At 39.5% G+C, this 25,354-nt stretch overlaps 7 protein-coding genes, 5 non-coding genes and 1 pseudogene across 18 annotated transcripts; 10 read left to right on the top strand and 3 right to left on the bottom strand.

The window, feature by feature from the left end:
- Positions 1–1,175: 1,175 nt before the first annotated feature.
- GAMT1 (S-adenosyl-L-methionine-dependent methyltransferases superfamily protein) lies at positions 1,176–2,949 on the top strand. Of its 3 annotated transcripts, none has more exons than NM_118775.3 (3): positions 1,176–1,740; positions 2,115–2,402; positions 2,491–2,949. In NM_118775.3, exons 1-3 carry the CDS (start codon positions 1,258–1,260, stop codon positions 2,848–2,850), a joined length of 1,131 nt encoding a protein of 376 aa, NP_194372.2. In that variant the 5' UTR covers positions 1,176–1,257; the 3' UTR covers positions 2,851–2,949. The 3 variants fall into 3 exon arrangements, with proteins under 3 accessions (NP_194372.2, NP_001329462.1, NP_001119061.1); NM_001125589.5 differs by having other exon boundaries at positions 1,282–1,740; positions 2,481–2,922; NM_001341798.1 differs by lacking the exon at positions 2,491–2,949 and having other exon boundaries at positions 1,184–1,740; positions 2,115–2,451.
- Positions 2,950–3,062: 113 nt separating this feature from the next.
- Positions 3,063–4,701, top strand: AT4G26415 (uncharacterized protein). Its single transcript, NM_001341797.1, has 2 exons — positions 3,063–3,726; positions 4,118–4,701. Exons 1-2 carry the CDS (start codon positions 3,353–3,355, stop codon positions 4,605–4,607), a joined length of 864 nt encoding a protein of 287 aa, NP_001328393.1. The 5' UTR covers positions 3,063–3,352; the 3' UTR covers positions 4,608–4,701.
- AT4G26410 (chromosome-associated kinesin) lies at positions 4,603–7,091 on the bottom strand. The gene is made up of 8 exons (NM_118774.4): positions 6,743–7,091; positions 6,184–6,250; positions 5,890–5,967; positions 5,705–5,757; positions 5,456–5,592; positions 5,304–5,368; positions 5,130–5,188; positions 4,603–5,043 (listed from the first exon to the last, which is right to left on the bottom strand). The coding sequence occupies exons 1-8, from the start codon at positions 6,983–6,985 to the stop codon at positions 4,954–4,956; spliced, it is 792 nt and encodes a 263-aa protein (NP_194371.2). The 5' UTR covers positions 6,986–7,091; the 3' UTR covers positions 4,603–4,953.
- A 56-nt stretch (positions 7,092–7,147) lies between these two features.
- AT4G26400 (RING/U-box superfamily protein) lies at positions 7,148–9,150 on the top strand. Of its 2 annotated transcripts, none has more exons than NM_179223.3 (2): positions 7,148–7,357; positions 7,678–9,150. In NM_179223.3, exon 2 carries the CDS (start codon positions 7,722–7,724, stop codon positions 8,790–8,792), a length of 1,071 nt encoding a protein of 356 aa, NP_849554.1. In that variant the 5' UTR covers positions 7,148–7,357; positions 7,678–7,721; the 3' UTR covers positions 8,793–9,150. The 2 variants fall into 2 exon arrangements, with proteins under 2 accessions (NP_849554.1, NP_194370.2); NM_118773.4 differs by having other exon boundaries at positions 7,148–7,340; positions 7,678–9,106.
- Positions 9,128–11,629, bottom strand: AT4G26390 (Pyruvate kinase family protein). The gene is made up of 3 exons (NM_118772.2): positions 11,320–11,629; positions 10,227–10,688; positions 9,128–10,139 (listed from the first exon to the last, which is right to left on the bottom strand). The coding sequence occupies exons 1-3, from the start codon at positions 11,536–11,538 to the stop codon at positions 9,327–9,329; spliced, it is 1,494 nt and encodes a 497-aa protein (NP_194369.1). The 5' UTR covers positions 11,539–11,629; the 3' UTR covers positions 9,128–9,326.
- A 549-nt stretch (positions 11,630–12,178) lies between these two features.
- AT4G26385 lies at positions 12,179–12,252 on the top strand. The gene has a single exon. It is a non-coding gene; the product is annotated as a tRNA-Ile (tRNA).
- Positions 12,185–15,667, bottom strand: AT4G26380 (Cysteine/Histidine-rich C1 domain family protein; the record flags this gene model as incomplete). The annotated part of the gene is made up of 2 exons (NM_118771.1): positions 12,185–12,278; positions 12,711–15,667. The coding sequence occupies 2 exons, from the start codon at positions 15,665–15,667 to the stop codon at positions 12,185–12,187; spliced, it is 3,051 nt and encodes a 1,016-aa protein (NP_194368.1).
- Positions 15,668–17,334: 1,667 nt separating this feature from the next.
- Positions 17,335–17,408, top strand: AT4G26375. Its single transcript has one exon. It is a non-coding gene; the product is annotated as a tRNA-Ile (tRNA).
- Positions 17,409–17,513: 105 nt separating this feature from the next.
- AT4G26370 (antitermination NusB domain-containing protein) lies at positions 17,514–20,093 on the top strand. Of its 3 annotated transcripts, NM_118770.3 has the most exons (7): positions 17,514–17,905; positions 18,290–18,366; positions 18,532–18,666; positions 18,804–18,858; positions 18,951–19,038; positions 19,309–19,407; positions 19,509–20,093. In NM_118770.3, the coding sequence occupies exons 1-7, from the start codon at positions 17,592–17,594 to the stop codon at positions 19,644–19,646; spliced, it is 906 nt and encodes a 301-aa protein (NP_567745.1). In that variant the 5' UTR covers positions 17,514–17,591; the 3' UTR covers positions 19,647–20,093. The 3 variants fall into 3 exon arrangements, with proteins under 3 accessions (NP_567745.1, NP_001320069.1, NP_974622.1); NM_001341796.1 differs by having other exon boundaries at positions 17,515–17,905; positions 18,532–18,858; positions 19,509–20,053; NM_202893.2 differs by having other exon boundaries at positions 17,515–17,905; positions 18,532–18,858; positions 19,309–20,021.
- A 366-nt stretch (positions 20,094–20,459) lies between these two features.
- AT4G07635 lies at positions 20,460–20,542 on the top strand. The gene has a single exon (NR_142149.1). It is a non-coding gene; the product is annotated as an other RNA (small nucleolar RNA).
- Positions 20,543–20,632: 90 nt separating this feature from the next.
- AT4G07625 lies at positions 20,633–20,729 on the top strand. Its single transcript, NR_142148.1, has one exon. It is a non-coding gene; the product is annotated as an other RNA (small nucleolar RNA).
- Positions 20,730–20,833: 104 nt separating this feature from the next.
- AT4G26365 lies at positions 20,834–20,911 on the top strand. Its single transcript, NR_142355.1, has one exon. It is a non-coding gene; the product is annotated as a snoRNA (small nucleolar RNA).
- Positions 20,912–21,369: 458 nt separating this feature from the next.
- On the top strand, positions 21,370–24,982 carry AT4G26360 (annotated as a pseudogene; the record flags this gene model as incomplete). The annotated part of the gene is made up of 1 exon: positions 21,370–24,982.
- Between the last annotated feature and the right edge of the window lie 372 nt (positions 24,983–25,354).

The following is a 25,354-nucleotide window of genomic DNA, read 5'->3' as shown; positions in this document are numbered from 1 at the left end:
ATTAAGAAAAATGAAAGTGACACATTAACACGTTAGATAATGCATTAACAAAATATTCTTTCTTTTCTTTTTTCTTCATTCTTTTTACCTTCGTTTATAGGAGGGAAGAAAATGAACCAGAATTTTGTTGATATTGAAAAACCAATCCGAATAAAGAATCTACGAAATGACACTATACTAAACTCGTTCTATGGTAGAATGTCTTTGCACCCGATAGCAAAAGTTATTGTAGAAAACTATTTTATACCTAAACAATTCACAAACCTCGGAGAAATGATATTGTTGTATATTTAGAAATGTATATCAAAAGAAGAAAATAGTCTTTAGTGGACACTGACAGACAACGACTAGTTTTATATGTAACCATCAGTTCATCTTTCTAGATAAAACCAATGTTAAACGCAACTGCTAATCTCTTCTTCTTTTCTTTTGTCAACCACCAAGGCACCAACTGCTAATCTCTTTAGACTCTAGAGATAGCGAAATATCTTCATTATTTCATAATATACATAACAATTTTATTAATCCTTAATTCAAAATTGCTTGGAAAACACTGATGAAATTAAGCATCTACTAACAGAAAGTTTTGTAAATTTTCAAAAACTTTCTCCTAACGTTCCTCTCGGAAATTGGGGTTATCTATTCTTTAATGCTTTCTGCTGTTGCTTAAAGTAGATGTTTCTTTTTTTCACGCTATAACCCATATAAGTATAATCATATACCAATTAACTAATTCTCCATGGAGACTAACATTATTAAAAACCAATGGACAGCAAAATATGGAAAATCTCAGCTCAGCAGTTTCACTAATTCAAGTAACTTAATATCCAACTTGATCCACACTTGTGCAAGTTTCAATGGTTACCACTACCAATTAACAGATTCTCTTCTATTTTCGGTTTTAGGAAGAGTTTCGAAACTCTATTAATGACACAAACAACTAATTAAGTTATATGTGGAAATTCCAGCTAGAATTTTAGGATTTTGGTGGTAATTTTTTTTTATACAAAAGTTATAATATTTTTGTAGGATCTTTCATAAATTGTATTCTAAGTTATTTGAAGGACATGTAAACATGTTAAACTGAAGTTAAAACGACGACGCACTAGCCTTTGACTGCACACTGTTACCGAGTGTATATATAGAGACATTTGATCCTCGTTGAGCCATCAAGGTCTAAAACCAAATCAATCCTTCTTTAATTTACTTATTCTTAGTATAACGTTCACACCTTTTCTTACACATTTACAACTATATATGGAGTCGTCACGGAGCCTCGAGCACGTGCTCTCCATGCAAGGTGGCGAGGATGACGCGAGCTACGTCAAAAACTGTTACGGTCCAGCGGCACGTTTAGCCTTGAGCAAACCAATGCTGACGACAGCCATCAACTCCATAAAGCTCACCGAAGGTTGCTCCTCTCACCTGAAAATAGCCGATTTAGGTTGCGCAATCGGAGACAACACGTTTTCCACGGTGGAAACGGTGGTTGAGGTGTTAGGGAAGAAGCTAGCCGTGATTGACGGTGGAACCGAGCCGGAGATGGAGTTCGAGGTCTTCTTCTCTGACTTGTCTTCCAACGATTTCAACGCGTTGTTTCGGTCGTTGGATGAGAAAGTGAACGGTTCGAGCCGAAAGTACTTCGCGGCTGGCGTTCCCGGCTCGTTCTATAAGCGTCTGTTTCCGAAAGGAGAGCTCCATGTCGTTGTGACTATGTCTGCTTTACAATGGCTCTCTCAGGTATAAATGTATCATCCATTAATTAATTCAATATCTTTTGAATGAAGTTTACTTTATAAACTTGAAGGTGATGAACATTTGACTATATAATTTAATTTGTATCGGCCAAAAAATGATTTGAAGATTACTAGACTAGTAAAACTAAACAAAAAGTTAAATTATCGTTTCTTCTAATGTTAATGAACAATATGTCAAAAAATTTATAAAGTTCTATTATGATATTCTTCAAAAACATTTTTGTTCCATGACCGAACCAACTTAATTTATATAACTGATTATTGTTTTAATGTATATATATCTTATGGGTACAGAAATGTTTCAATTTACGTTTTTTGTTTTTTAAATGTTTCATTTCTTTGTATTGGATATGATAGGTACCTGAAAAAGTGATGGAGAAAGGATCGAAGTCATGGAACAAGGGAGGGGTGTGGATTGAAGGAGCAGAAAAAGAAGTCGTGGAGGCATACGCGGAGCAAGCAGACAAGGACTTAGTCGAGTTCTTGAAATGTCGCAAAGAGGAGATTGTGGTAGGAGGAGTGTTGTTTATGCTGATGGGTGGTCGACCTTCTGGCTCCGTGAACCAAATCGGTGATCCTGATTCGAGTCTCAAACACCCTTTCACAACTTTGATGGATCAAGCTTGGCAAGATCTAGTAGATGAGGTATAATCTCTTGTAATTACGTCATGATGTTACATTTATTTATGGAATTGACAAAACGTCCCTTTTTATATTGGTGAGCTTGTAAAAGGGTTTAATAGAAGAGGAGAAGAGAGATGGTTTCAACATTCCGGTGTACTTTAGAACCACCGAAGAGATTGCGGCGGCGATTGATCGTTGTGGTGGTTTTAAGATAGAGAAAACGGAGAATCTGATAATAGCTGACCACATGAATGGTAAGCAGGAAGAGTTGATGAAAGATCCGGATTCGTACGGTCGAGATAGGGCTAACTATGCTCAAGCCGGTTTAAAGCCGATCGTTCAGGCCTATCTTGGTCCTGACCTAACTCATAAGCTCTTCAAACGGTACGCAGTTAGAGCAGCTGCCGACAAAGAAATTCTCAACAACTGTTTCTATCATATGATCGCTGTTTCAGCGGTTAGGGTTTAATGTTATCGATATATGTACATAACATGCGTAGTATTATAAAAAGTATTTCGACGACGAAATGGTTTGATGCATGGTAAAATAAGTAATTATCATTTATCACACTAGGTTTCTTATATTTCAGATAAAATTATTGTGTTTCCCATAACTTTTGAAATCTTACACCTTTCTCCTATTTATTGAACTGGATAAAACAATAATATTTGAGAAAAGAAAATTATTCAAAGAATTGATCGGAAAAGTGAAACAAACCATTTACAATATCACACAGTACGTGAAATATGAGAAAAAGAGAACCTCGTGACCACCAATGACACTTTCCCACGTGACACTCATTAAAACGTCAATATAAACTTAAAAACTTTTTACAACCCAATTAAACTTGAGGAAACTAACTCCCCACCACCCCTGTATTCATTCCTCTCACAACACACAACACCATATGGCTTCTTCTCATTCACTATCAATTTCAAATCTTTAAGACAGTATTATCCTAAACAAGACAATGAAAGATCTTTCTTTCTTCTTCCTCAAAAAATACTCCCTCGCCTCGAGAATGCGAGGACGAGGTCCACGTAGCGGCTTTGCTAGCTCTTGTGGTGGTGATGGCTCAACTTTGACACTAAACCAACATCAAAAGAACGATGTGGGGCCTTCTGTTACACCTGAAAACACTCCTTTCGGTGGAGGATCTCCGAGAACTCTAGAGGAGATGATACTTCAGCTAGAGGTTGAAGAAGATATTGTTCGAAGAGCGAGACTCCGTGAATCTTACTACGGTACTTACGATAATTGTGATGACCATAATGATGTTGATGATGATAAGTTATATCATCAGCCCGCCCGGATGTCATGCGTTAACAGTTCCGATATTTTGAGGTGCGTCATGCTTATTTTTATATGTACTTAAGTAAATATTCTCATTAGGGACTCATGAGCTCTTACATATAGTTAACTTTTTTTGACATGCCACGTTAGTAATTAAGATGAATATTGAATAATGAATATAACGTATTCAAGAGGAGAAATAACGTTGGTTTCATGATTGATAATATGATATTCACCGGTGTAGATTTGAATGTACGAAACAAGTTATATGACTACATTTTAAAGTGTTTTTTTTTTTTTTTTTTTTTGAATTTTCTAGATTTCGTATACTGGTGAAATCTGTAGTGATATTTAAGGAATTACCGGAAGAAACAGAAATAATTTTATTGTGTATGATACTATGATCAATACTAATATCAACTTCTGTTTGTCTGCCGTTAAGGTCAGCAAGGAACGCGTTGAATCAGTACCCACGTTTCTCACTGGACGGTAAGGACGCTATGTACCGGTCATCCTTCCGGCGCCATCTTGGCACCAGTGCTGACATGACGATACAGGGTGGGCGGAGATCCCACTGCGGGGATCAACGGACATCAAAGAGATCGAGCCAGATGAGCTTGGAGACAAAACGCCTGCCACGGACAGTGGCCGGAGAGAGTGTGGTATGGTGCAAGACGGGGGTTGTTGCAAAGCTGATGGGTCTGGAGATGATACCTGTTCCGGACAAGGGAAAATCGGGAAAAGATAAGTTAGGGACTCTGCTCAAGAGGGAGCGTCTAAGGAGGAGAGAACGGACTCTGGACGTTAATGGTCGGACCGGTCCGACGACTGAAGCTTCTTGCTCGTCTGGAGGGTTTAACATTACTAGACCAATCGGAGCAGTTGGGTCGCCTAGTCGCATGGGTGGATGGCCCACAGCCCGTCTCCCATAGACTTACGATGCAAAACTAGCCCATTAAAAACCTTCATGTTATCTATAAATTTTCATTACTGATTGATTCAGTAACTTTCTATGTTTCTCATAAATCTTCTAGACTACATAATTAAGGATTTCCAAACCAAGCACACACATTTTTGTGACTCAATTAATTCTCTCTGAGCGAGAAATCTTAGGAAGCAGGCAAAAACACAGTATACAAGTTCTGTCTCAAGCTCAGATTTTGGTTTCAGACAGAGTTGGATGTTCGATGGACGAGAGTACACTGCGATTCAATTGGAAAATACCTAACAAACTTTGGTTGCGAAAACCCAAGAAATTGTGGATTTGTGTTGGATATATCAGACGGAAACTCCTAGGTCCGACATACCCATGATCCTTTTGTTCAATGCAATCCTCTTCTGTCTCAAAAGCGAAGTCATGGAAGCCACCTAATGATTTACGACAAAAGAATTTAATGAGACGTTCATAGCAATGAAGCTCAAACAATGGGCGAGAAGAAAAAAGTCAGACTCACTTCAGCTCTAAGCTTGATAGCATCCCTTCCAGGAATTTGCCGAAGTCCGTCCATCAAATCTGCAGCGAATAGAACTCTTTGTGTAAGTTGAAATCTGACGTAGTGGCATTATCAAAGATACCATTTGAAGGGAGAAGGGAGAAGTGAGTAAAAATAAATCTTGTTCAAGATTACCAGCAGCTTCACATTCAGCTTTGTGGACGGACTTAGCAAGACGATGTATATCGTTTCCAGAGTTCCTATAGATATAACAGTAGTACCCATATTAACATAAATGATGTCAATAACTTAATAAAAGAAGTGGGAGCGTCCATGTTGGGGCATACATGAGCTCAGAGAGACCACGTTTCATATCCTTCTCTGCTAAAGCCGTCCTCTCAAGCAATTTCCTGCTCTCCTTTTTCATCAAGTCTACAGACATGTTTAACTCCTGAACATGCTTCTCAGCTTTCAAGAATTGTGCCTGAAGCGACGATGATTTTGAAGTGGATGTAAAAATAAGGGAAGGGACACAGACCAGGGCAACTAAGCATAACAACGTTAAGAAATAAATTTGAAGCTGGTATAGTATATACCTCTTCGCTCTGAAATCGGCCTAGTGTATTACGAAACAAGAATCTTCTTGGGCCTGTAAGTCGAACAATAGAAAACCAAATTCATACAAGACACATATAAGTAAAACAGATGTAATACCATTTGGATGCTCCTACGGGAAGGAATCTTGTAAGTTGTAAAAGTGATAAGAGAGTAGAGGTTATACCTCGCATCAGAACGAGACTAGCAGCGACACCAATCCCAATAGCAGCAGCCGGATGCTCTTTTGCGTATATCAATTCGTCTGCGAGGATAACAAAAGCAGCAGAGGATACGAGGATTGATTAATCGGAATGACATGAAGATTCTAGTTTCAGAACACTATAAGATGCACTACAAGTATATATAAAAGTTTTGTGGCAGCTATCTGTTATATCTCAGTTTGATCTAAAATACTCGTTCCTAAGCATTACAGTAGTCTACCAGTATAACTTTTTCACGAAAATTGGCTGCAAGATACCTGTAACTTTACTGAAGAAAGCATTCTCATAGGTCTTATACTGAGTCAAAGCATGTGGAATGAAATCCTGCAATTTCAGAATCAAATGTAAGATTGTATGAGAGAAGACGAAGACATATACATACATCTAATGGAACTGTGATTTCAGCCAGATAGGGTCTACTCCATATCACACATCATTAAGCTACATGAATATCTGATATCATATAAAAACATTGTTTAGAGAATAATCAAGAATGCCTCAGCGATACATTACAGTCTTCTAAACAACCATTTGAAGCAGAATCAGAACCCAGGAAGAGACTAAGATCATTGCCAATAAGTTATAATGGTATGATTCAACAAGATTTTACCCATATGAACAAAAACTAGCACCATTCAATACATAAAACTGCTAATTGGAGAAATATCTGTTCTGAATCGAGCTCATTTCTAGAAATTATAGCTTACGAGATACTAAATTCCACCATATCCATGGTTTGAAATCCTGAAAATGTTTTTTGGTAAACAATCTCGATTCGCAAAAATTGTTTGGTGAACAAAAGAGAGATTAACTAACCTGTATAGAGCGGAACTGAGAGGTAGAATTTTCACGGAGGGAACGAGCAGAACGCATTGCGGTATCCTTCGATTCCTTCACCGTCCGTTGCAAATCACCCACCCATTTCTCTGCTCCTTCTATGGCTCCTTCCACCGATTCAACCACTCCGATCGCTGTATGCTCCATCGCATCAGAAACAGTTTCAGTCTCAATCGCTGGAGCCGAATCATCGGTAACGCCGGTTGCTTCGGTTTCGCTCATCGTCTCCGATTTGCCTTTCTCGCACGGAGACAACGCCTTTTCTCCTTCTTTCAACTTCAACCGGTTCGATTCGGTTCAATTTGATTCCAAATTAGAAGTTGGTTTTAAATGGTTAAGATAGACCCGGCTCCTTTATATATCAGTTTGCGGTTAATGGGCTTTAAGATTGGGTCTGCGAACTATACATTACATTCCCTTTTCTTCGTCTTCATCTTCGTCTTCCTTTCCTCCTTCATTCCTCTTTTCTTCGTCTCCCACCATTTCTGCAGAAGAAGACAAATAAAAAAGCTCTCATTTATCTTCGTGGAGATCTAAAAGAAGGAGGAAGACATTTCTTCCCTCTGGATCTCCAAAAGTAAGAACATTTACAAGGTTTGTTTTTGTATTTGTTTTGTTTTAATTACTCCATGAGAATTGAGAGTTTTCTTTTCATGGATTAGCCCTGATTTCTATTGTTATCTCTTTATAGAGGCAAATTTTGGTTGATCTGTTTATTCGCATTTGCATAGAAAGCTTGCGTTTTGTTGTCTGAAACTTGAGCTAATGATGTTGGTGAAGATGATATTATCCTCTTTTTAGTGAAACTTTTGGGAATACCATTCTCTTTATTTAGATCTGATGAAACAAAGGTCGAAACTTTATAGGTTTGCTTCTTCATGTTTTTTTTTTTGTTGTTCTTCTGGTTGTTTCAGAAACGAGAGGTTTGGGTGGGGAAGGAAAGAAGGAGGAAGAGGCAATGTCAGCTAGGTATTGGTGTCACATGTGTTCACAAATGGTGAATCCAGTTATTGGTGCCGAGATCAAATGCCCCTTTTGCCAAAGCGGGTTTGTCGAGGAAATGAGCCGTGAGATTAATGGCGGCAGCAGTAGCAGTCTAAGGGAGGTTCAAGACCCTGAGATTGATTTTGGTACAGACCGTGCATTGTCTCTATGGGGTCCAATCTTGCTTGGAATGATGAGTAATCCTCGTAGACGTAGAAGGTTTAGGAGGACAGAGTTTGGTGTGGATAATGATGAGGTCAATGTATCTGATGATGTTGATGGAAATGACAGCGTCGATATTGATCGACATCATCATCGTCGTCATCGCCACAGGCAACAAGGTAGAGAGATTGATTTAGACAGAGAGTTTGAGTCTATCCTTAGGAGGAGACGGAGAAGCTCAGCTACTATATTGCAGTTGCTTCAGGGTATTCGTGCAGGGATTGCTTCTGAGTATGAGAGCTCGGATCGAGACCTGTTAAATCAATCAGCTGTTGTTCAGGGTTCAACGAGTTTGAATCAAAACCGGAACAATACTTCTCTTTCTGCAATTGGAGATTACTTTGTTGGATCCAGTTTAGACCATTTGCTTGAACATCTAGCTGATAATGATTCAATCAGGCACGGGAGTCTTCCAGCACGTAAAGAAGTTGTGGATAATCTCCCAACGGTTAAGATAAGTGAATCATTGCAGTGCTCGATTTGTTTGGATGATTTTGACAAAGGAAGTGAAGCTAAAGAGATGCCGTGTAAGCACAAGTTTCACATCCGGTGTATAGTACCGTGGCTCGAGCTTCACAGTTCATGTCCCGTGTGCCGATATGAACTCCCTCCTGATGATGAGACCAAGGTTAATCCTGTAAGACCGAGAACAAGAACTCTAGAGATCAACGTAAGTAATGAGAATGTGGAAGATGATGCAAGGAACAGTAATGTGAGCGAGAGAAGGTTCTCTTTTCCATGGCCGTTCAGCGGATTATTCTCTTCATCCTCTTCGTCATCCGCATCGGCCTCGGGGTCATCTCATCTCGGTGAGAACTCGTAAACTGCTATTCCTCAGCTTATAGTACATAAAATCTTGTTCACTCAGATTGTTGAATACTGCATAACAAATAAACACTTTCGAGGAATGGAATCTTTTCTTTATTTGTATTATAATATCTGATGATCATTTGGGTTTCCGTTAAAAGTATCCCTTTTAATTTAGTAAAATATAAAAAGATGAACACAGGTATTTATGTTGAGAGGGAGAGGCATGTGACTGTGAGTATGGTTGTTGACTGCATGAATCGCATTATCTCCAAATACGAATCCCAAAGTTGTGTGATCACGAGCCAAATGTGATCACACATTTTTGTAAAATATATTCAAAAAATAGTCTTTGTTTATGCAATTGCACTCGTACCAAACTAATGTACTTGTAACCAGAGTATGATCCAAGAACATTATGTAGTGTGTGGGAGCCACACACAAAAAAAGAAACAAAAGAGACTTTGAGTTTCATCTCAAGATTAGTCACCATGATGAATAAACATCCAAAACGCTAAGAAACACCGGCAAAACTCAAACGCAAATGGGATCACTTGACGGTCAAGATCTTGATAACAATAGCGTTACCTGTACGGAAGAGAGCCACAACAGAGTCTCCGGTCTTGCAGAGTTGCTTCTTTTTACCATACTCTGACGCGAACTCGAGAGTTTCTTCTGTTGACTCGTCGATCGAGGCTCTAGCCGATCCAGCATACAGCACCGGGACTAAACCACGGTAGATGAGACTGTGTCTTGCCGGTGCCTCGTTGCTACACGCCCAATCAAAAGAGTCAGACGTGATTTCAGGAACCACCACGGACAAAATGGGTATCCCTGGTCTATACTTAGCCACCAGCCTCGCCGTGCTGCCTCCTCTGGTCAAGACCATCATAAGAGTGGCTCTTGAGGAAGTAGCGGTTCTGACCGCAGATGAAGCAAGTGACTCCATCGGGCTCATAGGGACCGCAGCGTGAAGCATTATCCTCTTGAAGATGTCTCCATAGTCAAGTGTGCTCTCTGCTTCCACACATATCTTGGCCATTGTACGAACAGCAAGCTCTGGGTATGCTCCAGCTGCGGTTTCACCACTAAGCATGACACAGTCTGTGCCATCGAGGACAGCATTTGCAACATCAGTAGCTTCTGCTCTTGTTGGTCGTGGGGATTTGATCATAGACTCAAGCATCTGAGTCGCTGTAACCACTGGCTTCCCCATGAAATTGCACTTGTAGATCATCACTTTCTGAGCTAAGAATATCTTCTCAATTGGAATCTCCATTCCAAGGTCACCTCTTGCGATCATAAACGCATCCGAGTTTATCAAGATATCATCAAAATTCGCTACACCTTCTTGGTTTTCAACCTGACAATATCAAAAGTAACATATCATAAGAATCTGAGTATGGATATGTGATTTATATTAGTTTGAGTGATGTATGTATATATGTACCTTTGACATGAGAAGTATGGTTTTAGCATGTTTTCCAAGTAGCTTCCTAACTTGTACCAAGTCCGAACCTTTTCTGACAAAAGACAGAGCAATCATGTCGATTTGATTGGGAACTCCCCATTCAAGAATGTCTTGCTTGTCTTTTTCAGTTAGAGTTGGGAGATCAACCACAACACCAGGGAGATTAACGTTCTTTCTTTCACCAAGCATTGAAGTGTTCTCACAACGACAACGGACAGTGCCCTTTTCTTTGTCACAAGAAAGGACCTTTAACGAGATGGTACCATCGGCACAGAGTATGACCATGCCTGGATTCACATCTTGCGCCAACTTCTTGTAGCTCATGCAAATAGTTTTCTCATCACCCTTCAAGTCATAGTCAGTTGAAATGGTGATTTCTTGGCCTTGTTTGAGCTGGATAGGTTTCCCATCCTTTAAGAACCCGGTTCGAATCTCTGGTCCCTGCCAGACAAATACAAAAATCATTCCCATAATTATTCAGAAACCAAAAGGGTCCCCCAAAACATATAAATCTATCACGTTCATGAGATTATTAGCAATAAGACCACTAAGAAGAGTGTCTCAGCTAACTTTAAGCCACATTATACATTCCACATTTTTATTAACTTTCATTACCAGAAAGCCAAGTAACAGACCAGAGAGTGAGAATTTGAAGCAAATACTTTAATGAGATTGTAATCTTCATTTTCAAGACGACAAAGGTAAGAGTCTAATCATCCATGATGCATCAACTTTGTATTAATATTCTGGTCTAACAAACAACATCAGTTCTCCATTTGGTTTCTGTAACCAGCAAACATGTACCACAGATATTGTCTAATTCATGCTCGAACTGGAAACAACGTACCATGCCACAAATTATACCAAAGTTCACAGGACTTAAACATAGCCAAAACGAGTGTCCTCAGATCAGCAGGGGAATAACCAATCAGATAAGACATGAATCACTTGTAAAATGATAGAGAAACGATCAGAATCATGCGTGAACAGAGCCCAAATCAAAAGAAAACGCCTCGATGGCATTGTTATACAGACATAAAAATGCACATATGACAAGTTTTATAAGATTGACCTTGGTGTCGAGCATGACAGCACATAGCATGCCAGTGTTAAGCATGGCCTGACGAAGATTGTCGAGAGTCTCCTGGTGATATTCGTAAGATCCATGAGAAAAGTTGAAGCGAGCCACGCTCATCCCCGCCATAAGAAGCTTCTCGACCATTGGGACAGATCTGGACGCCGGCCCGAGTGTGCACACGATCTTCGTCTTAGGCCTCTGTTCCATAGCCATCGCAGTAGACTAACAGATCTCGATACACAAAATGATAACAAAAGACGATCACGGAGTGTGATCAGATACTGCGTCAGAGAGATCTGGTTAAGAGGACAAGGCAGAGACAAATCTCTTCGTAACGTTTGATGTGGAAATGCAAGGCCTTTGGTTGGTGGTGGTGGTGCAGATGCAAAACCTAAACGCAGGTTGCTGCAACAAATTACTTGGGGACTAAAATGAAGAATTGTGTTAAGTAATTAATTAATTCTGTGAGTTGAGATAACCAATAATGAAAATAAATACACTTAACATACAAAAATAAATGTAGAGTAAATCATTAAGATTTTATTAGGAAAATAAATACTTTTATACTATGAACAACAATTATTTTCGTTTTTATTATTTGTGGAAGAAGGAAAATATCAATCTAGTATTTTCTAAGATTTTGTAGAATAAAAAGAAAACAAAATATAAATCGAATAAACCCAAAAAAAAAATCTGAAAATTTTCTGAACACTTGATATTTTCAACTCTTGAATAAATTATACTTGCCAATTTGTAGCACTTGATACTTACTTGTCTTGAAAGAAAACTGTCACAGAATCACAATCTAGGCAATTCCGCGAGAAATATTTAATGTACCGTTTATAACCGCAGTGGCCTATTAGCTCAGTTGGTTAGAGCGTCGTGCTAATAACGCGAAGGTCACAGGTTCGATCCCTGTATAGGCCACTTTTTTGGCTTTCATTTTGATCAAACTAAAACGTCATAGAGAGAGAGAGAGCGATGATTTTCTAAAAGTTTTAGAAGATTAAACACACATTCCATGTGTATACATTTTACAGAACAAGGAGAAATGTGATGCAAAAAGAGATTTGACTCTTAAAAAGTTAAAATTCCGTTTCTATTCGATACCAATCTTTGCAGTGTTTATAACAGACAGATTTTACAGGTCATATACTTTCACTTTATCTTTGCACAATTATCTCAATGCAAAGGAATACTCACTAAAACATGTTAGCAATGACCATCAAGCTACTTGCTCACTCTTCTAGTATCTATATTTCCCCCTACACTTTTGGGTACAAAATATTACTTCGTCGTACTTGAAAACTATTTTCTGTGGACAACGCTTCTTACACATGAAGCAACGAGGTCGAGACATATGATGATTGTTGGGTAGAACATACATCTTTTTATTGTTGAAGCAGATCCACGATGAACCAGGCCTGATGTATAAAGCCACCCCCAACATACATTCAATGTGTAGCGTGATAGAGCAGTACTCATCACACTTATAAAATCGCTCCTTTGGATTTAAATTTCTCTCGCAAACTTCACACCAATATGTCATGGTACTTGTTTCTTCCCCATACGAAAGAGTGAGCATATGTTTGTCGTGCTTATACCTCACCTTTTGAGGTAAAGTAGCACATCTAAAGCACAAAGCAAAATCACACTCTATGCAGTTGAATGTTTCTCTTGTCACACTAAAATACGACTCTTTGCAAGCGGAACATAATCTCCTCTCTCCTGGTTTGGATGTTAGGAATAAAGGATGCATATGACTTTCATGGACTAGTGGCTCAGACAGGTTGGCGCACTGCACATGTAGCTGAAAATCTTCTTTACTGCATTCATAGAAGAAACCAGTTGTGCACATCCAAGGACAAGCTGCACATTCTTTTCTAACGTTGATAGCACCGTCAGAGTTCACTAAAGTGAGCACATGTGGATGTACCGGATGATGCATTTTGCGAGAGAAATTGGCACATGCTTCGTGGAGTATATAATTGCATTGCGTACAGGAGTAGAAGTTACCAAAATAGATTGGCATGACGCAAGCTTGACACAACTTATCCTCGTCGTAATCTCTGCTCGTGTTCTCGTCAAGTCTCAAATGATGTTGTGGGTGACCGAAATGTTGTATGACTCCGTCGCTTATTGTCACAAACGGGTCAACTACTTCTTCTTCAACTTCTTCAGGCTCTCCCTCAAGTTCGATGCCATCCCACACATTTTTTTGTGTTGCACATTTCGAATGAGCCGCATACGAACAGCCGTCCTTGATGCAAGTATAGCCCCCGTAATCTTCGTCTATTTTTCTGCGACAAACACTACAAGACAAATCTCCTCGGTCAAAAGAAAATGTAAATGATATACGGTGGAGATGGCGGGATATCTTTATGACACGTGGTAAGCCGGTACATCTAAGATGGACGACAAAGTCGCAAGGGGGACACATATAGATCGGGGAGCTTGAATCGGCCAAGGCACAAAGGTTGCAAGTTAAGGAAGCCTGCCTTGGAAACAGAGCAAGTGTATGCTCGTGCCACCTCGGATGGTTTCTATATAAGACAGCTGGCTTCTTAGTACAAGCTACATTCATAGAAAAATTGCAAGCCAAGCAACAATAGAATATATGCAGCAAATCTTCATCACAACAATAGCATTCCCTCGTTCTACCACCAGAAGATTGCGACAAAACAAGCTGAAGAGGATGTTTAGGATGAAGAGGGTGTTTGACTTCAAGTGGAGCCTTTTCATTTTCTTTATGGTTGTCACCATTGCAACCTCGACAGCGAAAATGAGTAAAGTCTTTTTCTCCTGCATGTAACTTCAATAAATTCCAGTTTACCTGGAGACAATTCCACTTCATTGGGATATCGTCGGATAACTGATTTTTGCTTAGACGTCCTTCTTCCACTTGAAACTTTCCATCATCGCTCAGTATTACTTCAAATTGAGGGCAAAAGGAAATAAGCTTCTCCCAGTTTGGATTCATAGAGATGACGAGGGAGCCTATTCGATGGATGAAGGAAATAAGCTCGGGCTCCGGCTCAAGTTTTAATGAATCTTTAATGTGTGACACGTAATTCTCACTTGAATCCGATTCTGAATCCGAAACTGTAGAATTTACGTCAAAACCATACTGAGAAAAAACTGATACGACCTTCCTTAGCGGCCGCGGCTGAGAATCCAAATCCATAGAGTTGTAGACAGCGATAGTTTGAGTAACGAGTGACATTAGCTCCGACTTGGGCTTTGTCTGCGAATCCAAATCCATTGATCTGACCAGATAGATGATTCGAATAATGAGAGATATGATCTTGGGGTCCATTCCTGAATAAAAACTCCAAGAGTTGATGTGAGACATTAGTTGAGTGATGCTTGATATGAGCCTTGACTCTGGCTTTCGTCCCTCCTCTGCGTCAACGAGGTCGTGTATTTGATTAATGAGTGATGCCATCTCCGAATCCTCCGAATCCTTTATTTCCTTGAGGATACGAGATATTTTATAAGTGACTGACGTGAGCCTCCATTGTGACTCCGTGGGATCCAAGTCTGTAGAGCTGGTGATAGAGATAATTCGAGTCACGAGTGATACCAACTGTGACTCTGGTCCAGAAACAACCTTGCTGAGAGAGATTATTTGCCTAACGAGTGATGTGATCTTCGGCTCCTGCTTCGGCTCTGAATTCGAATCCATATCCAGTGATTCGATGAGAGGAATAAGTTGATTAGCGTATGCTATGAAATCTCTTGCCACCTCTTGACACATATCCTCACCTCTTAATGTAGATATCATTTTAGAAATGATATAGAACATGAGCTCCGACTCCCAATTCATATCATCTGTATAGCCGTAGATAAGATCATCTTTTTCTTCTTCTTCGGTGGTGAGAGGCGGCACTTGTTGGTTATTGATGAGCTTCTGTTCCTCCGTCTGGACGAGACTGGCCACCTCAGAAAGGAGTGAAAAGAGCTCCGATTCCTCGTCCATTGCCATGATGAGAGCGAATATTTGAGAAGTGAGTGACATGAGCTCCGGCTCTGACTCCTTGAGATCAAAATCTATAGAGCCGATGATAGAGATCATTTTAGTCACCACTGATACCGACTGCGACTCTGGTCCTGGTTCTGAAACAGAGTTGCTGACATAAATTATCTGCTTAATTAGTGATTTGAGCTTCGACTCCGGCTCCGGCTGCGAATCCAAATCCAGAGAGTTGACCAGAGAGATTAGTTGACAAGTAAGTGCTATCAACTTTGACTTCAGCTGTGGTGTATGTGTGTCTTCCCCACCGCCTAAGATAGATAACAGTTGAGAAATAAGAGATATCATGAGCTCCGACTCGGAATCCATAGAGAAAGGGATTGTTTGAATATTGATGAGTGGTATGAGAGATGATTATTTTGAGTATAAGAAACTTACTGCTCTCTGTATGTATATATAGAACTCGTAGCTTGTCGGATCACGTGACAAAACCTCAAAGCTGTCCGAATACTAAGTCAAGCCATCAATTTATAGAGAGATAATAATATCTCAATTATATAACGACTAGAAATTTAGCATCAGATGTGAGGCAAGGTGGGCCTATCTTATTTCATATTTTATTCGAAAACAGGATTGCCTTATTAATGATCGTGTACTGTTTTTAGTTTTGGTCAAATCATTTAAACGATAAACTCTGAATTTTGATAGCGTCATGAACGTTAAACTTAGGGTTTTCCACATAGTGTGACATAGGTCTATTTTTTTACCGAACGTAGCTTGCGGGTCTTTCTTTATTATACATAACTGGAAATAATTGAAGCAGTACGGCATTACAATTTAGTCACGTCGTTCGAACGAAAAGTCAATGATCGATTTTTAGAGATAAAGATCCTCTAATTAACAATTTATATTTTTCGAGTTTCTAGACTACATTAATTAAGCTCATACGTATATTACCGTTAGGTCGGCCTGTGCACCTTTCACATTTTTATTGAAGAAGTTATGATTAACGAAATGGTAATATATATCATTAACAAAGGATAATACTAATATGTTTGATCAAGCAGTTACAGTGAACCAGCGGTAAAGTAGAGAAATCGTCAAACAAACACTTTTGCATGTCGATTTCTGCTAGTGATATTAAAGATCATGGAATCTGATTATGTGGTAAAGAAACAGCTCAACAAAGGTTTGAAATAATTAGTTAACAGTAGACATTGACTTCATCTAACGAAAGACCAAATCAAAACCACTTTCAACAACCACAATGTGTAGAATTACAGCAGTTTCGTGACTAATACGCGACAAGTGTTAATTTTAAAACGGTTCTTTAGTAAACATTAAACAATAATCTTCCAAGTGGAGGAATACTTGATATTTGTTCAATCGCATATATCAACTTTTGAGTTCTATAATATTGTTCCCGTAGCTTGTGGATTTTGTCTTGGTGTAATGCTTAATTTGAGATGATTACTAAAACCAAAAGCATGAGATCATCTTAAAGTTTACAGGCGAGCGCAAAGTCAATGAAGGATTTAAAGATTAGAAACCTAAACGATGTTAAAAGGTCATGACAATTTATATTCGAGTTATTTAGGTCGGTTTATGGGAAAAAAGCTGAAAAATCTCCATTTAATTTTAATTTGCCTATTTAATATCCGTGCTACTAAATTTGTCCAAAATACCTAAATTAGTTTTTATGTCTTTTAAATATTTTTATTTTTTATTTTTTTTGACAAAATCAGACATCCGAATTAACGAGCGTTAACAGTGGTAACAAAATCGTTATTTGCAGTTAAAACTTAATCATGTGATGTTTATTAGTTATATACAATTGTTTTTTCTAATGCATACGAATATATCGTTTTAGTCAAGTAGTTATATGAGAGTTTATTATCTTCATGAACACGAGTACGAGTCCCATATCCGATGTTTTTTTGTTGCACTTGATACTTGTCTTGAAAGAAAACTGTCACAGAATCACAATCTACGAAATTCCGAGAGAAATATCTAAGTGCACCACTTAGAAACGTAGTGGCCTATTAGCTCAGTTGGTTAGAGCGTCGTGCTAATAACGCGAAGGTCACAGGTTCGATCCCTGTATAGGCCACATTTTTTGGCTTTCATTTTGATCAGACTAAAACGTTGTCGTGTGTTTCAGCTTCTTTTTTTTTTTTTTTTTTTTTTTAATCCTTTTTTCCGGAGATATTTTGTTTTTTTTTTCAATTTTACGGATATCGTTATCTGCTTCTCACACTAACACGGCGAAGCAGAAAAAGAGCTCGAAACAAAAATGGAGGGAACCTTCTCGCCGCTTTGCTTACGTTCTTCTTCGAACCTCTGTTACTTCTCCAGTAATGTTTCACCAGATTCTCACCGTTCTATAGGATTTACATTGGTTGATTCGCTCCGGCCAACGAACTTGGTTTCCCTGCGAACGGGAAATAAACGTTCGTCATCGTCTTCACTACGGCTATTTCTCTCTCCGACTAGAAGCGCTCTCCGTACGCCGACTATTTCCGCGGAGGAGGTGAAAGATGTCCCGATGCCGAAGATTGATAAGAGCGGCCGATTAAGCAGTCCTCGAGCCGCACGCGAGCTCGCTCTGTAAGCTTCGTTTTCTCACTTTAAGCGTTTCTGAAATCGTAATCGTTTCGTTGATTTGAAAAAAATTGGAAATTTTAGCTGCAAATGAAAATTCGCCTTTACTAGAATTGGAAACGATTCAGTCATCTATGCGGCTTGGTGTGACAAGAATAAGTCTCAACTTAGTGTTCCATTGTCTGGGTTTTAAGGTTTAACCTAAAACCCTAAACCCAGAACCTTGCCTCACTCAACAGTCAATTTTTCTCGAGGGTAGAAGTATTAAGCCATTAGTTCTCTCTTTTTACTTGATTTCAGCCAAAAAATTGAACTTTGATATGATTATCTCCTATCAATATGAATGATGTATCTACCCTCTCTGATCATGTTGCTGGATGATATTGACAGTGTAATACTTTATGCCGCATGCTTAGAAGGCTCTGACCCAATTCGTCTCTTTGAGAAGAGAATAAACGCAAGAAGAGGTAAGTATCAACCAAACGTATTTTTTGTTATCATGTTCTGTTTCCATCTGCAACACAGTCATGAATGTAGGAATCTCATTGTAACTTCTGTGGATCATTTGCTTGATTCTTCGTGATTTAACTGCTTGTGATATAACTTCAATGCATATTGTTCGGTTTGTACAGAGCCTGGATACGAGTTTGACAAGAGTTCTTTGTTGGAATACAACCACATGAGCTTTGGAGGACCCCCAGTTAAAACAGAAACAAAAGAAGAAGAAGATGAGCTTGTGCGCCATGATGAAAAAGAATCGAAAATCGGTAGGTCTCTTATTCTTAAAATAAGTTTTCTCTTCTGCTTTACTCATATATGGCAAAGAGACTCTTGTTTGGATGGGCTCATGGGAATTTCCCATCTTGTAACATGTGAACTGTTGTTTATTCTCCTTTTCCTGCAGAAGCCGAAGTGCTTTCAGCTCCCCCAAAGCTGGTGTACAGCAAACTTGTTTTACGGTAATCTATAAAATATATAATGTGTAGTAATTGCTGCTATTCGGAAATAAATTGTGAATACCACCTTATTCCCACTATGTGTTTTTCCAAAGGTTTGCAAAGAAACTCTTGGCTGCGGTAGTTGATAAATGGGATAGTCATGTCGTTATCATCGAGAAAATTTCCCCGCCAGATTGGAAGGTATAAATTGAACATTTGAACTTCAACTCCGGTCAAATACTGGATAGTTGAAAAATAATGAACCACCAAACTCAAAGCCTCAATGCTGATCAGTTTCTTCCATTGTCTCTCATTAATATTAGCTGTTTGCAGCCTGAGCTCAACAGTTGCTTTAGAATTAGCTTGAGTTTCTAGAAGCAGCTTCTTATTTTGGCTGTGTGATTGTCTACATATTTTTTCATCTCTTACTATCAATAAATGCCTTATAGATGTTGCTGGATCTATTCACAGAGTGCACCAGCTGGAAGAATATTGGAGTTTTCGATTCTTCACTTGGCAATGTCTGAAGTGGCAGTCCTTGAAACCCGACACCCGATTGTCATTAACGAGGTATCTGTCTTCTTTAAATGTAGATCCATCTTCGGTCAGCTTTGCAATATGATGACCTTGATTGTGTAGTGAACTAACTAACAACTATGATGTGATAAAAGGCTGTTGATCTTGCAAAACGGTTCTGCGATGGATCAGCACCACGCATAATCAACGGATGCCTAAGGACATTTGTCAAGGATAGAGCAACAACATCAACACCTCAAGCTTTAGAATTGAAGCAAGAAGTGTCGGTTTAAATTAGAACAAAACCCGCATCTTCGTTAGGAGGCAGGCAACCTCAAGATGTTGGTCGTCGGAAGTCGCTAGTAGGCAAAGTGTTGATCCGATGATCTTATATATTCGACAAAGTCGCTCTCTGTCTTGACAGACCGCTTCTGGTCCGAAGCTTTTGATACCTGAGACTGAATCTATCCATTGCAGGTCAACATGATTATTGCTAAGAACACAGCATACTCATGTCTGTATTAATATATTGCCCATAAGATAGTATTAATTTATGTAGTAGTTTTCATGTTTCTGTCTTTGTATCCTCCTCCTTCACTTGTGTCCCATATTTGAGAACAAACAAAGCTGTATAATCAGGTTTTTCGTATAGATGTTTTTTTCCGCTTATGGTTCCAATTCATGAACAGGGTTGTTTTGCCCCCTCACGGTACTAATAAGAGAAAAGTGGAATAAATAAAGTAATGGGCCCATCCAAAAAAACAAAAAGCCCAAGAGAGCTAATGAGGATACGGCAGCGTTTCGTCAAGCATAGAGATTATTAGGGCTTCTTCTCGTAGTCAAACCTCTTCGTCGCGGCGTATATATATAACTTTTTTCTCTCTTCTTCTTGATTTATCAAACAACTTCACGGCTTATTCGTTCTCTCTTTTCTAGATTAGCGTTTTCTTTCTTAGATCTCTTATCTTTTCTGCGAAATTCGATTTTAGTGATCTCATTAGCAAAGCCTTATCTGTAGTTTTCTTCTTAGTCGTAGATTTGAATGTTTTGTGTTTATTTTTTGGTTGAATATTGGAACTTTTGTGGAGCAGTATTGATATTGATGGTGAGGATGACGAAAAAATCATTCGGATTCCCTTTGAATTCCTCCGGGAAACATGTGATTATATAATCAGCTACTTCTGACTCATCATCATCATCATAACACCTTTTTTGTTTTTCGCCGATTTAGAAAACGTTTTTTGAGGTCTTTTATGACATTTTCTTTGATAAATTTTTTTGATGGTAAAAGATGACGAAAAAAATCGTTCGGATTCCCTTTGAATTCCCTCGGGAAAGATGTGATCACAAACCAGCTACTTCTGATTTTACCATCATCGATATAGATTTCCCAAAATAAGTTCCACTTTTGAATTGTTTTTGAATGAGGCCAGTGATGTAATAAAAATATTTGCTACTCTTGATGAAGAACTTTGTTCTTTCAGTTGATGATTGGTTTACCACCAAGATCTCTGAGGCCTTAGTTTTCTACTGTTTATCTACCAACTCATATTTGATACTCATTATTAAATTAGTTCATCCATAAACTCTCCAGGATATATTAGTTCAACCTAAATTAATCTTAGATGAGCCTAAACATTTTAAACAATAGCAAATAAACTCTGTTTCAGTAACTCTAGCCAAACCAGTCAGACTTCGAGCACGGCAGAGGCGAGCTAACCCAAAAAAAACATGATTAGTTCACAAAATTCTTAACATAACCGGAAGTAAATAGAACCACCAGGTACCAAAAAAAGAGCATCACTCGCTGGTACATATGTCGTGGAATCCAATCATCTAAATAGATTGACCAAACAGACAATCTTAGTCGGGAAAGTTCTTTAATGAGTATAAAATGACTAGTATTGAGAAAGTGTAGTTTTGGTGAATCTTGGAGCAAGAGTAAGTAAAATCAAGGTCTCTTCTATAAAGAATGGTTTAAGGTCATTAATATGTGTACACAAATTTTTTGTTGGAATGTCCTGTGGTTTTAACATTCCTAGTCATCGTAACGGCTTTAAAAAATGGTTTAAGGTCAATAGGCCTATTTTTGGAGGCGTCATAGAGAAGCACGTGAAGCAACCAAAGGACAAGAAGTTTATTAATGCTCTGCTGCCTGGTTGGTTTTTTGATGAGAACTATGGTTTCTCAGATTTAGGGAAGATATGGGTGTTATGGGACCCATCTGTTGAGGTTGTTATTGTTGCCAAATCGTTGCAGATGATCACTTGCGAGGTTCTTTTCCCTAATTCTCGCACTTGGATTGTTATCTCTGTGGTATATGCGGCCAACGAAGATGATAAGAGAAAAGAGTTATGGAGAGAGATCACTGCTTTGGTAGCTTCTCCGGTCACTTTTAATAGACCTTGGATCTTGCTAGGAGATTTTAACCAGGTTCTTCATCCTCATGAGCACTCTAGGCATGTTTCACTCAATGTGGATAGGAGGATAAGAGACTTTAGAGAATGTTTGTTGGATGCTGAACTGTCTGATCTTGTTTACAAAGGCAGCTCTTTCACTTGGTGGAATAAAAGTAAAACTAGACCGGTTGCAAAGAAGATTGATCGCATCTTAGTCAATGAGAGCTGGTCCAACTTATTCCCATCCTCTTTTGGTTTGTTTGGTCCGCCAGATTTTTCAGATCATGCATCTTGTGGTGTTGTGCTGGAATTAGACCCGATCAAAGCGAAGCGGCCCTTCAAGTTCTTTAACTTTTTGTTGAAAAACCCGGAGTTTTTAAATTTGGTGTGGGATGTTTGGTACTCGACTAATGTGGTGGGATCGTCTATGTTCCGGGTGTCAAAGAAGCTTAAGGCTCTGAAGAAACCAATCAAAGACTTTAGTAGGCTGAATTATTCAAACCTTGAAAAAAGAACTGAGGAGGCTCATGAGACTCTTTTGAGTTTTCAAAATCTTACTCTTGATAATCCCTCCCTGGAAAATGCTGCTCATGAATTAGAGGCTCAACGTAAATGGCAGATCCTTGCCACTGCTGAAGAGAGCTTTTTTCGTCAACGTTCCCGAGTGACTTGGTTTGCGGAGGGTGATGGCAACACACGTTATTTTCACAGAATGGCTGATTCCAGGAAATCTGTTAACACTATCACTACTTTGGTGGATGATTCAGGGACCCAAATTGACTCGCAACAAGGCATCGCTGACCACTGTGCTCTTTATTTTGAAAATCTCCTGAGTGATGATAACGACCCTTATTCGTTGGAGCAAGATGACATGAATTTGCTGCTTACTTACAGATGTCCCTATTCTCAGGTGGCTGATTTGGAAGCCATGTTCTCTGATGAAGATATCAAGGCTGCTTTCTTTGGTCTCCCTAGTAACAAAGCTTGTGGCCCGGATGGCTTTCCGGTTGAGTTCTTTAAGGCAGCTTGGAGTTGCATTGGTGCTTAGGTCACCGCTGCTGTGAGAGAATTTTTTATTTCGGGTAACTTGCTTAAGCAATGGAATGCAACTACCATTGTTCTCATTCCCAAGTTTCCTAATGCCTCTTGTACTTCAGATTTTAGACCTATCTCTTGCATGAATACCCTGTACAAAGTCATTGCTAGGCTTCTCACAGATCGTCTTCAGAAGCTGCTCTCTTGTGTTATCTCTCCTTCTCAATCAGCTTTTCTCCCTGGAAGGCTCCTCGCTGAGAATGTCTTGCTTGCCACTGAGATGGTTCACGGATACAATTGGAGGAACATCTCTCTGAGAGGTATGTTAAAGGTAGATCTTCGAAAAGCTTTTGATTCGGTGCGTTGGGAATTTATCATTGCAGCTTTGCTTGCTCTTGGGGTCCCTACTAAGTTCATTAATTGGATTCACCAATGCATTTCCACACCAACTTTCACTGTCTCTGTAAATGGTTGTTGTGGTGGTTTTTTCAAGAGTGCTAAAGGGCTGCGACAGGGTGACCCTCTTTCTCCCTACCTTTTCGTTCTTGCAATGGAAGTCTTCTCAAAGTTGCTCAATTCTCGGTTTGACTCAGGTTACATTCGCTACCACCCGAAAGCTTCTGATCTCTCCATCTCTCATTTGATGTTCGCCGACGATGTTATGATATTCTTTGATGGTGGTAGTTCTTCCTTGCACGGTATTTGTGAGACTCTTGAGGACTTTGCTTCTTGGTCTGGACTAAAGGTGAACAACGACAAAAGTCATTTTTTTTGTGCTGGTCTAGAGCAGGCTGAGAGAAACTCTTTGGCGGCCTATGGTTTTCCGCAAGGCTGCCTCCCTATCCGGTATCTTGGGCTTCCGCTTATGTGTAGGAAGTTGCGCATCGCTGAATATGAGCCTCTCCTGGAAAAATCTCCAAAAAATTCAGATCATGGGCAACAAATTGTTTATCTTACGCAGGTAGAGTTCAACTTATTGCTTCCGTTATCTATGGTATCGTCAACTTTTGGATGTCCACTTTCTTGCTGCCAAAGGGTTGCATTAAGAAGATTGAAAGCCTTTGTGCTAGGTTCCTTTGAGCGGGAAACATTGATGGTAGTAGAGGAGCAAAGGTCTCTTGGTCTGCTCTTTGCCTCCCAAAAAATGAAGGTGGGCTTGGCCTTAGAAGATTCTCCGAGTGGAACAAAACGCTTTGTTTGCGTCTTATTTGGCTTCTCTTTAATCATCAAGGTTCGCTTTGGGTTTCTTGGCACTCTCATCACCATCTTAGAAGCAGGTCTTTTTGGGATGTGGCTCCTTCCCCATCAGATCCATGGTCTTGGCGTATGCTCTTGTTCCTTAGACCTTTGGCGGAGCAGTTTGTTAAATGCAACTTGGGTAATGGCCGCATAGCTCACTTCTGGCATGACAGTTGGACTTCCCTTGGCCCGCTGATAAAGGTTATGGGTGATTATGGCTCCAGATCACTTCGCATCCCTCTTAACGCTAGGGTGGTTGAGGCTCTTGGTGTTAATGGCTGGAAGCTCCCCCTATCTCGGTCTGCTCCAGCTCAAGCCATCCATGAACACATCTCTACCATCATGACCCCCTCTCCTGCTACAATTGAAGACTCCTTTGATTGGGTTGTTGGCGGTGTTGTTTGTCAAGGTTCTCTTCGGCAAGGACTTGGGATGCTATTAGACCAAGAGCACCGGAATTGGACTGGGCAAAGGCTGTTTGGTTCAAGGGTGCTGTTCCTAAGCATGCCTTCAACATGTGGATTAGTCAGTTGGATAGACTCCCAACTCGTCAAAGGCTTGCCTCTTGGGGCCATATCCAGTCTTTCGATTGTTGCTTATGCACTATTGAGACTGAGTCCAGAGACCATCTCCTTTTTTCCTGTGAATTTGCGGCTCAGGTTTGGAGATTAGCGTTTTCTCGCTTATGTCCGCGACAGAGGCTGTTTTGCTCTTGGGCAGAGCTCCTCTCTTGGATGCGTTCTTCCTCTACTTCGGCGCCTTCCCTCCTCAGAAAAGTCTCAGCCCATGCTATCATCTACAACATTTGGCGTCAGCGCAACAATGTCCTCCATAACAATCTTAGGATCGCACCTCTTATCATCTTCAAGATTGTCGACCGCGAGATTCGTAACATCATCTCCTCTCGTTACCACAGAAAGAGATGGCGCAACCTCATGGTGCTTTGGATTCGCTAACCTTATATCTTCCCAAAATCTCTATTGTAGCCTTGTTTTATTTTTTGCCTCGGCTACTCTTGTATAGGCCTTTCGTTTTTGTAAAAGCCTCTTATTCATATAATGAAAATTAACATTTTTAGCAAAAAAAAAAAAAAAAGGTCTCTTCTATACTTCTAGTAGAGAAAGACAAGATGTTCGGAAGAGCAAATCATCCGGCAGTTGACTGATGATCTCCATCTGAAAACATTATCTACTGATCAGATATCTGATTGTATTATCGATTCTCAGATAACTCAGGCCAAACAAGTTTGAATTAGTAAGCCGAACTAAAATGTTATAGGTTAAAAACACACAAATTGAACCAAACCACAAGTAAACCGAGCCATTATA

Source organism: Arabidopsis thaliana, chromosome 4, assembly GCF_000001735.4.
Source record: "Arabidopsis thaliana chromosome 4, partial sequence".
Classification (NCBI taxonomy): domain Eukaryota; kingdom Viridiplantae; phylum Streptophyta; class Magnoliopsida; order Brassicales; family Brassicaceae; genus Arabidopsis; species Arabidopsis thaliana.
The sequence above is the reverse complement of the archived record's forward strand: the minus strand, read 5'-3'. Positions and strand labels throughout refer to the sequence as shown.